At 37.2% G+C, this 14,266-nt stretch overlaps 2 protein-coding genes across 6 annotated transcripts; both read right to left on the bottom strand.

Moving 5' to 3' along the window:
- Positions 1-846: 846 nt before the first annotated feature.
- LOC125386600 (activated Cdc42 kinase-like) lies at positions 847-6,841 on the bottom strand. Its single transcript, XM_048413563.1, has 2 exons — positions 5,523-6,841; positions 847-5,420 (listed from the first exon to the last, which is right to left on the bottom strand). Exons 1-2 carry the CDS (start codon positions 6,032-6,034, stop codon positions 4,451-4,453), a joined length of 1,482 nt encoding a protein of 493 aa, XP_048269520.1. The 5' UTR covers positions 6,035-6,841; the 3' UTR covers positions 847-4,450.
- A 167-nt stretch (positions 6,842-7,008) lies between these two features.
- LOC100643718 lies at positions 7,009-14,192 on the bottom strand. Of its 5 annotated transcripts, XM_048413549.1 has the most exons (8): positions 14,100-14,192; positions 13,358-14,040; positions 12,972-13,064; positions 11,312-12,898; positions 10,991-11,221; positions 10,776-10,912; positions 10,225-10,455; positions 7,009-9,485 (listed from the first exon to the last, which is right to left on the bottom strand). In XM_048413549.1, the coding sequence occupies exons 3-8, from the start codon at positions 13,048-13,050 to the stop codon at positions 7,320-7,322; spliced, it is 4,431 nt and encodes a 1,476-aa protein (XP_048269506.1). In that variant the 5' UTR covers positions 13,051-13,064; positions 13,358-14,040; positions 14,100-14,192; the 3' UTR covers positions 7,009-7,319. The 5 variants fall into 5 exon arrangements, with proteins under 5 accessions (XP_048269506.1, XP_048269504.1, XP_048269505.1 ...); XM_048413547.1 differs by lacking the exon at positions 13,358-14,040 and having other exon boundaries at positions 14,100-14,187; XM_048413548.1 differs by lacking the exon at positions 13,358-14,040 and having other exon boundaries at positions 10,791-10,912; positions 14,100-14,187.
- Between the last annotated feature and the right edge of the window lie 74 nt (positions 14,193-14,266).

The following is a 14,266-nucleotide window of genomic DNA, read 5'->3' as shown; positions in this document are numbered from 1 at the left end:
TATTTAATGTTGTATTATTTTTCTATTTTAATATTTAATATTTCAATATTTTAATAATTTAATACTTAATATTTAAATAATACTTAAAATTAAATAATGATTTTAAATGAAAACTAAACAAATTATATTTACGAATATTTATCGATTCCGAAATTCCAATAAAAACTAAAATGTCTAACTAATCTAATTGAGATAAAATTCAAATTGCTTCGAAATAATGAAAGTTTAAAAAATGTTAGGGTTAGGATCTTCTAGGATTAGTTACCGGATTACGAAGCGGTGTGAGGAAAAGTCCCGCGACGATGTTTATCCGGTCAACGATTAAAGCGCACTGAGAATATACAGACTGTCGCGGGCAGTGCAGACTAGCTCGAGTGCTTGACCGCTTGCTTGGTACTTTGAAAAAAAAATTTGAACGCGTATTAGTAATGTACAATGCCGGCTGTATGTGCATTTTACCTTTTCATTTAAATGAAACAATCGCATTGCATGTTTTTAGATAAATACATAAAAATGAAAGAAATAAAGTTCAATAATCGCAAATTTGTTTCGATAAATCGATTACTTTTGAACACCTACTGCGGTGGTTAAAGCATTAGTTAAAAATTAAAATACTTTTGATTAAAAAATTTCTGAACATCCTATATCATATCGAATTAAATTACATTTTTGAATATTCCACATATATAAAAAAATTCGCACACATTTTTTCAAAAGATTCGGAAAAATTTTTGCATAAAAAATGTTGCATGCGAGATATCTCGATAGTTATGATCGTAATTATGTAATTATATATTTTCTAAAAACTTCCAGAAAAATGGAAAGGTAATAAATAAGGATTAGGCCTTTTCATTTATGAATGTGTATATATTATCGCAAATACAGTCGATATAAAACATCCTCGTGTTTCCGCGCGATAATAATCCATACAGAGACGTACAAACGTATGTTACCTTATCGTAGTAAGATCGTGTATAAAAAAACGGATTATTAGGATCAACTTACTCCTATTGCCGCAAGAGGCGTCGATTCTCCCCTCGTGAGATTTGGCGGGTTTTATTTTTTGATTACTATCCCCGAGGTCGCCGGATTCATCCGCACAAAGGAAACGTGCTCGTTAGCGCGTAGAGATCTTATCGGCTGCAAACGATCTTACGTAAAACGTTCGTGCACTTAATTCGAGAAGATCCTACAAAAGCTCTGCTGTCGGTAATCCTTAATACGTTGACTGCTACGTGAATTTCCTATATTCTGTCCTGAGAGTAATAGTAAATTGCAGCATACTACACCATAACATTGAATTTTTGCAAAATATTATATTGCATTTGTGCACTCTTCTTCTGACAATGTTATTTGAATCATTCACAATGTTGAAAATGTGTCGATCCATAAAATTTATTTTATCTCAATCGCTCTAAAAAATTTAGTAACGTGTGTTACTGATGATCCCCGTGTCAGTCAACGCGTTAAAGTACCACGCGTCTCTCACACTGAGAATCGAGTAAGTACGCTGGCTCAGATAAAACTGATACAGATGCATTACCTTTTATTAATTGATTGATTCTATTGGATTGGCAACTAAATGATTGCGGATTTTGTCATTAGATGGTAATGACAAAATCCGCAATCATTTAGTTGCCAACCCAACAGTTATCCCCATATTCTGGTTCCTGCGCAAAAATAATTGATTTTTTTATACTGAACTTTATCTGTTTCTAGATCTTCGCCTCCATCACGTGAAGCTCAAGAAACGAAGGGACCTTCCTTCCTCTTGTTTCTTGGTTAACTTATTCAAGATAATCAGGGGAATTTCTGTCTTGACTACTAGTTATTTTTATTTAGGGAGTTTAATTAAATAACATAAATGGAAGATCACTTATTAATCAACTTCCAATACCACACAGGTCAACTAACTTATTTAAGGTAATACACTATTGTAGGTTTTAATAGCTTATACTGATCTGTAGTTTAAGAATTTTCTGACCATCTTGAACAGTGTAGCTTTATTTTCTACTAGCTTTGCAATCTTAATGCCCTGATACTTTGATTTTCTCAGTCCTCTAGCACATTCATGTCTTGAAGCCAACACACGATGGATATAATACGGATTCAGCATAAAAAAATACACGACACGTGTATTTTTATTCAGGAACCGAAAACCTTATTGTTCAATATTAATACAAAAAGAGGCTAAGTAACATTACTTAGGCGATTTCCGTAAGCTCCTATTTGGCTTCGTTGAGGGATACCAAAGCACGGTCGGCAAGGATTTCCAATCGCTCGTAACCAATTCTAACATTGTCCCTTCATTTTTTCTTTTTTTTTTTTTTTTGTTTAACATTCTTCTCGTAATAAAACATTACAGACGCGTATGGTACTAGTCAGCGAAATTACAATGAGCAAATTTGTTCCTCGAACTCATTTCAATTATAGCAAGATTGACTAAAGGAAGTGTCTGTAGAAAAGGCTCTCGTACAAAAAAGATGGAAAAATATCTGTCAATCAAACAGTATGCAATTTTGCTCTAATTCAAACGAGTTCTATTCCGGATATGTTGTTCGACTTATCAAATTGCTGAATATTTTCAAACATACCCTGTATCTCGAAGATCGTGCAATCCAAAGTTTAGCTAGAGACCACTATAGAAATTGAAACTACGATTTGTACGATCTTGGAGATACTACACAAGAGAAAAACGAAATTTGTTTTACCTGAGACACTTAATGAGTCCAAAACTGTAATAGAAAAATCTCCGCCGATGAGATTGTTAATCAAACGTGTCATGAATTTTATTCGTTTTTTATGCACGCTTATTAACAATTTCCTCTTTTATGCCCCCCTTCCCCCAGTCGAATCGAATTACATATCTCTTATAACTTAACAAGGTTAACGCGAAAGCTTTGCTTAGCAAAATATAAAAATCAATCTTACTGAACACAAAGATTCCATACATAATATTTGGTGCTTATCGTACCCTACTACCGGGTCAAAATATAAAAATTCCCCCCTCCCCTGTACGAGCTACAAAATGTTCTGCAAAGAAAATTCTCAACCCAGGATTTTGGACATTGAATCATAATAAAAATATCATAACAAGCAGTTCTCTCTCATGTCTCTTTCACTCTCATTCTCTCTCCCATTTGTGCTGATTTTCAGCGTTAATTACGCACATACGACGTGTTTTAACATCTATCACTTATCGGATACAAACTCGCGCTTAATACAGAATAAAATAGTTTGCTAATCACCATCATAAAAACGTGGGTCTCTTTTCATTCGGGGTGACTCGGTTACAAAAACTCGATGTACGATGAATACGATCGAACACTAATCTATGGTGCGCATGATACCCAAATAATAATACCGTGCAAATATTATCTTTGGAATCGAATATCGTTTCTAGCAGTAAAACATCTTTTTCCCCTTTTTATATCTTCTTATGTTTTGAAGATTGAAAAGTAATGAAAAAAATTAATGAATTGTTTGATTTGTAGGTTAGGTCTCGCAAGATGACATTTAATGATGACCAAATGATTATTCTGTATAAAATATGCGATTCTTTATACGTAATCTTTTTAAATAACAGAAAAGATATAACTAACGAAAGATAAGATAATTTATAGAATTTTTAATCGGCGCAACACGTGGTATAAGGATTAATTTACTGCTTAGTCATAAGTTTCGTAATACTTTCTCTTAACATTTGCTTAACTGAAGACGCAAAATTGCATATGCACTCATATATGTATTCAGTTATGCTTCTATTACGTACGATTTGTCCGATCACAAAAACCTGATCAGAGCGACACGTTTATTGTGCAAATTATCACATTACGTTCATATTAGACGAAGAAGAGGAAGAAACGCTATTTATCTCTCTCTCGCTAACGAATTAAATAGAAAAAGTTATTACTCCGTACAGATTAACCCACCAGAAAAAAAATACTTAATTTGGAAGATACTATAATGTCCAAAGCAAATATAATTATTTAGAGTAGAATTTTAATAAGTATTCAAATGGACAGTTCTCTAGATTTAATATCCTAACCTATAACAACTCACCCTGTATGATATTAAGTTACCAGAAAAAATAATTACAATTTGCTTTATTTTGAACATTCTTTCTAATACGCATGAAGGTAAAAATAACTAGCTGACTTCATTTCTGGTGGACAATTGTATGCCATTCCTCTGCAAAAGCTCTATCAAAATGCCTATCTTGTCCCAGGCAACACACAACGATATATTCGAAAACTATAATCTCACTCTAACTAACTCTAAAATAATAAATAAACGTCGCATGAATTCGCGCGGGTATAAAACGGAAAAACATTTTAACTTTGAAAATGCTACCCTAATCTAACCCCATCAAGCGTGTTCCACAAAAACGCTTACATGTCAGATTATCATTAATCTCAAATAAACCTTCCAATTATCAGAAAAATATCGACTAAACCGCAGCAGTGTCATCGGTGCTTCTCAATAACGCGGCTGCCTTCACGACATCACCACCACATTGATTTAACATAACCTTGCAATCCTCCAGCCCAACAAAGTTGTTCTCCTTTTTCAGCAACCCCTGAAGACGTTCCAGTTTAATTGCTGCTAGCACATCCCAATCAGTAACGTTTAACGCGGCTATGCATGATTCTGGAGTGGACTGTTCATGCAGCACCTTCATCATGATCCTAACCTCGTCAGACTGTTCTCCGTTTCGAGGTCCACGGGTTCTCCTCGCGTTTGGGCCGTCACAGGCGAATTCCAATAGATCTTCGCATGAAACATGATCGGACTGTCGCGACAGATCACTCGTATGTCCTGGCAGCTTCTCGTTAGATAACCTATTGTAAGTACCTGTTAGGCCCGCAGAATGAAAGCTATCATTCGAATCAGTAATAGAAGGTTCTTTCGACATCTCTGATTGTAGTTTGCCCATATTACACCGTGATTGTGAATTATTTTCTGAATATTCCCCATAATCGAACTGCATCATATAATTTGAGGGCCTCTGAACTAATGGCGTCCTTTTGGATGTTTGGAGTTTGTTAGAGGTGAGAAGGTCACCTTTCCCAGAGACCATTGAATCTTCGGATTTGTTTAAATCTGATGGAGTGGAATTTCTACTTGCTTCACCTGCCTCGTTTTCTTGAACGTACTTCGAAGTAGAACTTCTGACTGAAGTTTTTGATTCGATGCTAACCTTTCTCTGGAGTCGTTCAGTGGAAGAGTCAGTCGATTGTATGTCGCTGTTTTCCTGCATGTTCTGTCGATAGTCTGGGGTATCACAATCGATCAGGTTATCGGAGAACTCGAGCAGATCCTCAGAGATGACACTGAAACGGTGTAATCTATTTTCATCTGCTGGCAACGAATCCAATGCAGCTAATTCGGAGTCTATACGTTGTTCGAATTCTTCTGGACTGAAAGTAGAGATCTAAGTAGTACCGGAATCTTAAATGCTTTTATCTATTTAAATAGCCTTAATATAATTTTGTCTAAAATATAGGGAATGGGATCCTAACCTATTAGCTGAATTCTCTGACGAATAGCCCTCTTGTAATGAGCTGCTGGCTATGGAAGAACTCGTACTCTGCAAACTTCCATCCACCTGGTCCTCGATGGGCGGCGTGGTGACTGCCATCTTGGCCAAAGTTCTGGTTACACCACCACCTGGTATAATTAGAGGATGTTTCCTCTGATGCCTAGGTAAACTAGATTTTGGTTGCAGCGTCTTGGACCTGTCTCTAGGTGGTAACGGTATAGGATTCTCGTCCACGTTACTCTGGTTTTGGTTGTTTTCTATTTCCTGGGCTGAGTGATGTCTTTCTAAATGGCGCGATTGAGGTAGGGGCGGCGGCGCGTGTGGTGGTGGCGGTGCCCTGATTTTTGGCAGTGTTTTGGAACCGCTATGATAGGCGTCGAAGTGGAAATGGTCGGTAGCCAAGTCATCCTGATGGGACACCGGATAGCCTAGCGTGGCGTGCTTGTTCCCACGAATCCTAGGCCTAACAACTGGCAATCCAGAGCGCAACATGCGCAGAGGGTTCGTGTCCGGCGAGGTCTCTATGCTGGGCGTCTCCACAAGGCTGTTGTACACTTCCTTGGCCTCGTCCGACAATGTAGCCTAAACAAGTCGTGGGAAGGGATAGATTCGGGAAAGAAGAACAAAAATTAAAGAACGAAAATAACAAATAAAGGGAAAGAGACTGACAGAGAAAGAGACAAATACAGAAAGAGAGTGACTATGAGTTGAAACGTGAAAAAATATCCTCGTAGAGCGTGTCCATGAATCTGGATCCTCTCTAAATGAAAGGAACTCGCAAGCATGTGGGAACAATGAGGAATACACACTTGGTGTCTTACGGTGCAAAACAATATGCCAAAGAAAGGACTAGGATAAAATACATTTGGTATAGGCCGACTGGAGATGCTACTCTAAACGGAACAGATGCAGTATGTTTCCTTGTGTATGTGGGCAGAATATCGAAATTGAAGACTTGCTTGTGTGATTCCATGATTAACATATTTCCATTCCAGTTTCCCTCCAAGTACAAATAGTATAAACGTGTAAATGCATCCAAACGTATTATCGACTAGATATTATTATTCAGTTAATTACTATGTAACATGCAAGCATGCTAAGCGTATGTGACACGAACTGCCTCAGGACAGTCCTTCGTTTAAGTACACTGTATATTGTCCAGAGTTGGGTACTGTTTTCCAAACAACGTGATCCACGTGATCTCTAAGATCCTAGAATGTCATTTCATTCAATATTTTCGTCATTCATTATCACTGAACAATGTTCATTCCATTGATGACTATAACAAACATCCTGAATAAAAAAACAGCAACCATTTCATGTACCACTTACAAAGGATTATATCTTCATTATTTGGGATCATATGTATATAGAGAACTCCTTATGAAAGCTATTTTATATTAGAAAAGACTCACATGGGGGATTTTTTTAAGACTGAAATCTTTTAAAGTTTTTTTAACATCAGCAATTACTACTGTAGTGTGATCATCTCACTAGTTAATTCAAAAGCAGTGTTGACAATCTAACAGTATTATTGTTACGCTACTTTTGAGTAAACTGACAAGAAGATTCACCCTGTACATCAGTCAGTTAATCAGTTAACATGAACATTCAATGAAGGTTAATCTAAAAGGAAACAAAGATAGTTCTGCCCAACTCTGGTACCATCCCATACATTTCTGCCAAGAACATGCACTTGGCATATCAATAATGACATATTATGGATATCAGGTTCCAAGATCAAGTGGAAAGCATAATAGATCACGATCTTAGATGTTTATGGGGCAGGGGATGGCGGGAAGGTCAATAGGTCGTTCGTGAACTCCGGATACTCTGAGCTAGTATCAGAATCCAGATCAGAGTTGCTGGTGAATGTCAGACTAGAACTGGGAGCACTTTCTGGCCAAGAAAGCAGGTTATTTCTTGAAGAGAAAGGTGGTGATAGTGAATTCAAAAAGCTCGTCGATGGAGGCGGTGATTTTCCGCAAAGTTCTATCGACGAGAATCCCCTAGCAGTCTCTGGATGCAAAAAATGGCTTTTATTCTTGAAATTCAATCGCAGGTTATGTGGAAGCTTCTTATGGCGGCGCTTATAGCGCAAACGGCTCCGTATATCTGTTTCTGAGTGAGAAATAGAATCTGAATCCTCGCTAGAATCATTGGTAGGATGAAAGGATCTCCTTATATTTTTAATAGGTGGCTTCCTGTTCTCAGACAGTGAAGACGTTCTGTGCCTATATATGTTAGTAACTGTAGACATCTTTTCTAAAAGTGTATCAGTCTTGGGTAATTCCTTTCTCGTATTGTCATTCTGATAGAGTTTCGGTGGCTCCAGAATATGCTGATGCAAATTGGGACTAGATGGAGGAGGATTTGTTTTCTGCGAAGTCAGATTCAGTTTCATGCTGATCTGTGATTGACACTGAAGAGGAATATTCAAATCCAAGTGTTTAGGCTTTTGTATAGGAATATTTAAGCTTCTCAGAGGCGTCTGAGTTTGGCCAGATATGTCAAAATTCCTTACACTGGTAACTAACGATTTTGACGTAGTAGTTTCTATATTTCTGGAATTTTGCGCAATGTTCTTGCCTAATTGAATCATGTTTTGAGTCAGTTTACCTAGACCCAAGTTCAATCCCTGACCTTTCTTCGAATCTAGATAATTTTTCACGCTCTCCAAACCTGACACTTCTTTCTGATACTTCTCTGCCAAAAGTTTACTGCTCAGTTCCACTTGATTATTCGCCTCCGCGTCTGATTTCCTTCTAAGTCGTTGGAAATTGACACGCAGACTCTCTGAGCTGCTATAAACAGGGGATTCTTTTTTCTCAGACTCTGCAATAAACAATGGATTGTTGGATATTACAAAAGGAAAAGCATCGTGACCATTTTGATTCTGTTCTATCTTACGGAAACTTTGGATATTAATTCTCATAGCTTCCGCATTTGCTCTCGGACTTTCTGATCCACCTCCAACTTTCAAATTAGTCTTTATACTATCTGTAGATCCATAAATGATGCTTTTGCCCTCTTGACTCGGATTTCTAGGTACGAATGGCACTTTTCCACCTCTTGACTTTGATATGTCAATCTTCTTAGGAAATTCGGGTATGTTCATCTTGGAAGAGTCACTAAAAGAACTAGAAATTTTCGGCCTTGTACCCAAATCCATGATAGCCATCTTATCCCTAGGTGAATCGAACTTAATAGGCTTGCTACGTCCAAAATCGACGAAATTCGAGGATTTCTCCTTCATCAAATCGAAGCTGGTAGTTTCTTCGCATTGTGCTTCAAAACTTGTCACGTTATCTTTCAATGGCTGATCGCAATTAGAAAATTTGCCTGCCACTTGCTGATTATGTTTATTCACAGTCATAGGACCTTGTTCCTGAATGTTCGAATAGCACACTGATTTGTTTGGCTGTTCCAAATTATTTATCTTATCATATTTATCCTCGCCAAAATATAATACTTTCTCACTAGGACATGTGAGAGCACTGTCGTCGTCGAAGTACTTTGGCTGTTCGAAATAACGATCCACGTAACTAGTTGACACTCTTTTTTGCTCTCGAGGAAAATCGAAATTCGAATTTTCTATGCTAAGAGGAGGTACCTTTCTACTTTGTTGGAGAGCGTTTAATTTCCCATTCATGTCCGTTACGCTATCGCAATTGAAGTTGCCTTTCTTGTTACCATTCTCCAGAAATTCCGTCGACTTCACCAAATTCTGTTTCGTAGCTGCATTGTCAAGAATATGTGCGTCAAATTCTATGTCCATATAGGAAGTCCACGCAGTTGGTTTAGTTAAGAGTTCCCTAGATTTTGCGAAGCAAAATTCAGCAGATGCTTTGTCCCATAATGGTAATTTCAAGGTCGATGGTGCACCAAGTGATTCTATGCTAGATACAGTGGATGAAAGTGATTGCAAACTTGAACACAACCACTTTATGTAGACATTGATAGTTCCCAAACAATCATGCGATTCATTTGGGAAAACAATAAATAATAAGCGGTGACGAAATATAATCATGCGGGAATGCCACGATTAAAATAAGTAAAGCAAGTATTGTACCAAAAGTTCAAGTTTCCGATGATTGCATGTAGTTGATAGAAAAAGTAAATAAATATTTAAATATGGCGATGCAATAACAATAGAACGAAAAAAAAGGAATAACCAGTAATAAATAATTGAAAAATTCAAAAACAAACAAAAAATAAACAGACAGGAAAGGATTAGAGGAAAGTCGAGATTAGTCCTTCTTGTAAATTAACAAGCATTTTATCAACTTAATGTACATACAATCAAGTAACTCAGGTCAGAATATGAAGAACAGATACGATTACGATATACCTACTCTTTCGTGTGGCATCAGGAATTAACTCTGTTCCATAACAGTTTCAACAAAAATGGATCGAAAATATGTCACAAAGAACCCTCTCGTCGAATAAAGAAGTTTTGTACTTTAAAATGTATGAATTATCATTTATGTTCGTGTTGGAATGAATAATTGATGTCTGTAAGATTGATTTGTTCTTGTATGGCTGCTTGTTAGTTTCAGTAAAAAATAAAATTGAATTAGTATCTTTTTTTCCAAGTGCAATATTAGAATCGTGTTCTGATTATGTTAATCGTGTACCTTTTAGAAGTTATCGGTGATCAAACGAAAATATGTTTAATATACCTGTATGTCAGGTATACTGGCAGCTTCTTCTGAAAAGTGTCGTCTGTCTGGTTTGGGACTGTGTTGATGTGGCAACTTAAAAGAGAACTTTCTGCGTCTTGAAGGACTGGCAGGTGTTCGGGGAGACTCCGGTGGATGTTCAAGGTCTGTCATGGAACGTGCTGTCAATTCCTGTGCCATAGCAATGGCTGAGTAGAGAGTTTTCTGATCGGCAGCTGAGATAGGCTTCACCTAAATATATAAGAAGTAGACGTTTACCATCTCTGGTAAATGGATAATATACAAATTTCTGCTTTTCTTCCCGTTTCACGTTAATTTTTATCATACAAAAATTTACTGCATGTGTCTTTTTATTTTTTTTCTTTTGTATTTGTTAACTCTGTTTTTGAATGCTACAAATTTTGGGTCCTATGCTTCGACATGCACATAATACATATAACATATAAAAAAATACTAACGATACACAGCAGCAAATAATGGATAAAAAATAAACGATCAACTAATAATACATAAAGGCATAATGATAAATAAGAGACAAAATGTTACTGTACATTTATTGGACTCACGGTGGCCTGTTTCTTCTTATTGCTCTGTTTCGCCTGTATTTCCCTCAGTTCGTTTCGAACGTTGCTCGATTCATGTTCGGTTGATAAGGGATGAACTGGAGGTGGTGGAGGAGGAGAAGATCCTAAAAATGAAATTAGTTGATTTACTAAAAAATGCTCTGTATGCTATATTCCTTGATATACAAACTTACTGAATTTACCTAGTGATCTAAACATTTGGTCCATTTCGGCTAACAAACTTGGGCCGAAATCAAAATTCAACGTTTTATCGAATCTTAAAGGGCTGTCTTGATTTTCTTCATCACTGATCTCGTGATACTCATGATCCGCTCCAAGAGTATCGTTATTGCCAGCCACATTTAACGGAACAGACTGTTTACTTGAATTAGCAGCATGACATATTTCGGAATTTACGTCTGACCACAAACTTTCTAATAAAGGGAATACGTTCGATAATATTAAAAATTCCATTAACGAATTTAAATATTAATAAAGGAATATTGTGAAAGAAATGTACACACCATGTTTATTTGAAACATCCTGTTGTGCATTTCTATAATCCCTCAATAATTCTCTGTTCGTCTCCGCGCTTCTTGTATCCTGATTCAAAGTTTGACTAGAATTATCCGTTACATCTTCTTGTGGTTTGTAGGGTGTCACTACCTGTCGTGGTAAGTGTGGATATTTGCCACCAAGAAAACCAATATCACCAAAATAAGCTCCATCCAGTCCAACATGGCCAGTATGTTTCAAATCACCTTGCGGAGAGGAAATCATGTCCGTTCGGATCTTTCGTCTCTGAGAAGAAAAGGCGTTCTTTCCATCACCACGTGTGAATTCACCTGGCTTGTTACTTGGTAAATTAGATCCAAGATATGCTATTGTGTGAGCAGGATTGAAAAAGCCAGTTTTTCCATTATTCAAAACACCTTTCCACAAGGTGTTACTACTTCCTTTGTCAAGAACAGTAATAACATCTCCTTGCCTGTAAACAAGTTGACTGGTTTCTGTACTATCTTGAACAGCTTGAACCTGTTCCGGTTTCAAGTCAGGTAAAAGATTAATCAGTTCAGAGAACTTTGGTCGTTTGGATGGCTCGTGTTGCCAACACTGTTGCATGAGTGAAAAATACTCTTTCGGGCAACACTCTGGTTGTTCTAATCTTTGAAAATTAGGATCATCTATCGCTTCTAGAATTTGATGACCCGTCAACGCCGCCCATGGTTGAAAACCATAGCTGAACATCTCCCATAAAGTCACTCCATAGGCCCATACATCACTTGCTGAAGTGAACTTTAAATATGATATACATTCTGGAGCACACCATGCTATTGGCAATTTCAAATTTACATTGAAATTCGTTTGATAATAGTCTTTCCCAACTCCTAAAGCTCGAGACAAACCGAAATCAGATATTTTGACCTTGTTCTTAGAGAACACTAGAATATTTCTAGCAGCAAGGTCCCTGTGTATAAGTCGTTTAGCCTCTAAATATTGCATTCCATCTGCGATTTGCACAGCAAAGTCGCATAGCGAAAGAACAGGGAAGCTAGTGCGTAAACTAGGTTCTTTTAGACATTCTAGTAATGATCTTAGAGGTGCTAACTCCGTGACGAGCATCAAGGAATTTGTATCCAAAACTACGCCATACAATCTTACGATATGTTCATGATCTATCGCATACATTATAACTGCTTCTTTCAAGAATTCAATCGGATTGTTTTGCATTCTTTCTCGTGACAAACACTTAATCGCTACTTGTATTCTTTCTCCGTCGTTCGTCCAAACGCCTTGTTGAACAACTCCAAACTCGCCAGTCCCTAATTCTTTGTTCACGATGATCGCATCCGCTGGTATCATGTACTTATTAGGAACACGAATCGGTGGTTTATCCTGCCTTTCTTCTGGTAACATAGTTAAAGCACCCGTGGTTGGTTCTTCCCGTTTTGGTAACAACATCTTTTTGAATTTGGATAGATAGTTTTGTGGAAAGTGTTTCTGAAAATATTTTTTTAAACGACGCATTTCTGGTTTGCTCATTCCAATGGCATTCAAGTCCTCCTCCGTTACATATTTCAATTGAGCAGTTGTCTGTACCTTTAAGTCCCCTGTATAAATATGTAACAAATTATTATTTCGGATTTTTTGATATGCTTAATAACTCCAACTAGAAATACAGACCTCGGATCCCAGGATAATATTGCTGGAGCTCTGCTTCCATAAGGAATTCATACAAACCAGGTCCAGTGTTGCGGGACATTCCTCCTTGTGTGTCTTTAAACAAATAAAACGAATACATGTAAATATAAAATAGTTTTAATAATTAATCATTTTTATGAAAATTACTTGTTCACGAATATTCATCAACTTTCAACTTTTGAATTAACCCGCCATAAAGAACGACACCAATCCCCGCTACTATCGAGCTCTATTAATACTAGTCCAAAGGTCGGAGCAAGTTTTCACCGATAAATCAATCCACTAATAAATGTATCTCACGGAAATCACTCGGGAAACTCTCAAAACAAAGAAATGTCTCCTATCATAGAAATAAAAATTTTACTTACACGGCCACCGAACATTACCAAATCTGAACTACCATTTTCGAGCGTGATTATTGCACGAGTGTACGATCATTCACCGGTAATATCACAGTAATATTAAACAAATGAAATTTTTTTCGAGTACTGAAAGAACACGGGGCGCAACTCAAAGCTTTTATGCAGAAGAACAGCACGAAACGCACAGAATGGGGGAAAATAGAAAATAATAGAGGCGAATCAGAGTGGGGAGAGAGTACGAAATTACAGGCACGCGACGACAATCCCGGTGTGTACCGTGTGCATCGTGTAATATAATTTTACGGGTACACTAGTTGAGAATATCAAGAATCATCGAGCGTTCCACCACGCCAGATTCGAAAAATGTGTCTATCACCTTGTTATTTCTCATACACAGTTGCTATAAAAAGTATTGGCACACCATTGTATTCATTATAGTATTTACATACTAATTAATTAGGTTCAAGTTTATTAAATAATATGTATTTTCACATGACTACAAAAATTTGATACTTTAAAAATGAAATGTGGAACTTGATAATAAAAACGCTTCATTGGGAAATAAGAATATGTGCCAATTTTTGTAGCTACTATATGTATACCACAATCGAACCAAAGCCCCATAAAAGAACAAGAAACGAAATCAAGAATCGCTGCATTTCTGTCGAAGACACGCCCTGTGTGTGTTGCTGCAAATAGATTATTATTTATATAAGTGTGTCTTTTCAGCTCGTACCGTGACACTCACCCATTCTACGATGACGCAGCACGGTACACTCGGAGCTCCTCTCCTTGTCATGAGACGCAAGCGTCTGCCACACTTCGTTCGACCGATCGCCGATCTAAAATCAGGAAACTTATCTCTTTCTTCGTCGTTTTCACTCTCCCCTCCGCCATGCAAATCACACCTCTATT

Source organism: Bombus terrestris, chromosome 16 (genome assembly GCF_910591885.1).
Source record: "Bombus terrestris chromosome 16, iyBomTerr1.2, whole genome shotgun sequence".
Classification (NCBI taxonomy): Eukaryota; Metazoa; Arthropoda; class Insecta; order Hymenoptera; family Apidae; genus Bombus; species Bombus terrestris.
Note: the sequence above shows the minus strand (reverse complement) of the source record. Positions and strands in the feature narration are given on the sequence as shown.

Bases quoted from the DNA above. Each gene is read 5' to 3' on its own strand.
- LOC100643718 (XM_048413547.1), bottom strand. The intron at 11,222-11,311 runs GTGTGTACATTT...TCCCTTTATTAG, and splicing joins GGATGTTTCAAATAAACATG to AAAGTTTGTGGTCAGACGTA. The intron at 10,456-10,775 runs GTACAGTAACAT...TTATATATTTAG, and splicing joins CCACCGTGAGTCCAATAAAT to GTGAAGCCTATCTCAGCTGC.
- LOC125386600 (XM_048413563.1), bottom strand. From the start codon at position 6,034: ATGTTGCGCTCTGGATTGCCAGTTGTTAGGCCTAGGATTCGTGGGAAC. The intron at 5,421-5,522 runs GTTAGGATCCCA...CTCTACTTTCAG, and splicing joins TCAGAGAATTCAGCTAATAG to TCCAGAAGAATTCGAACAAC.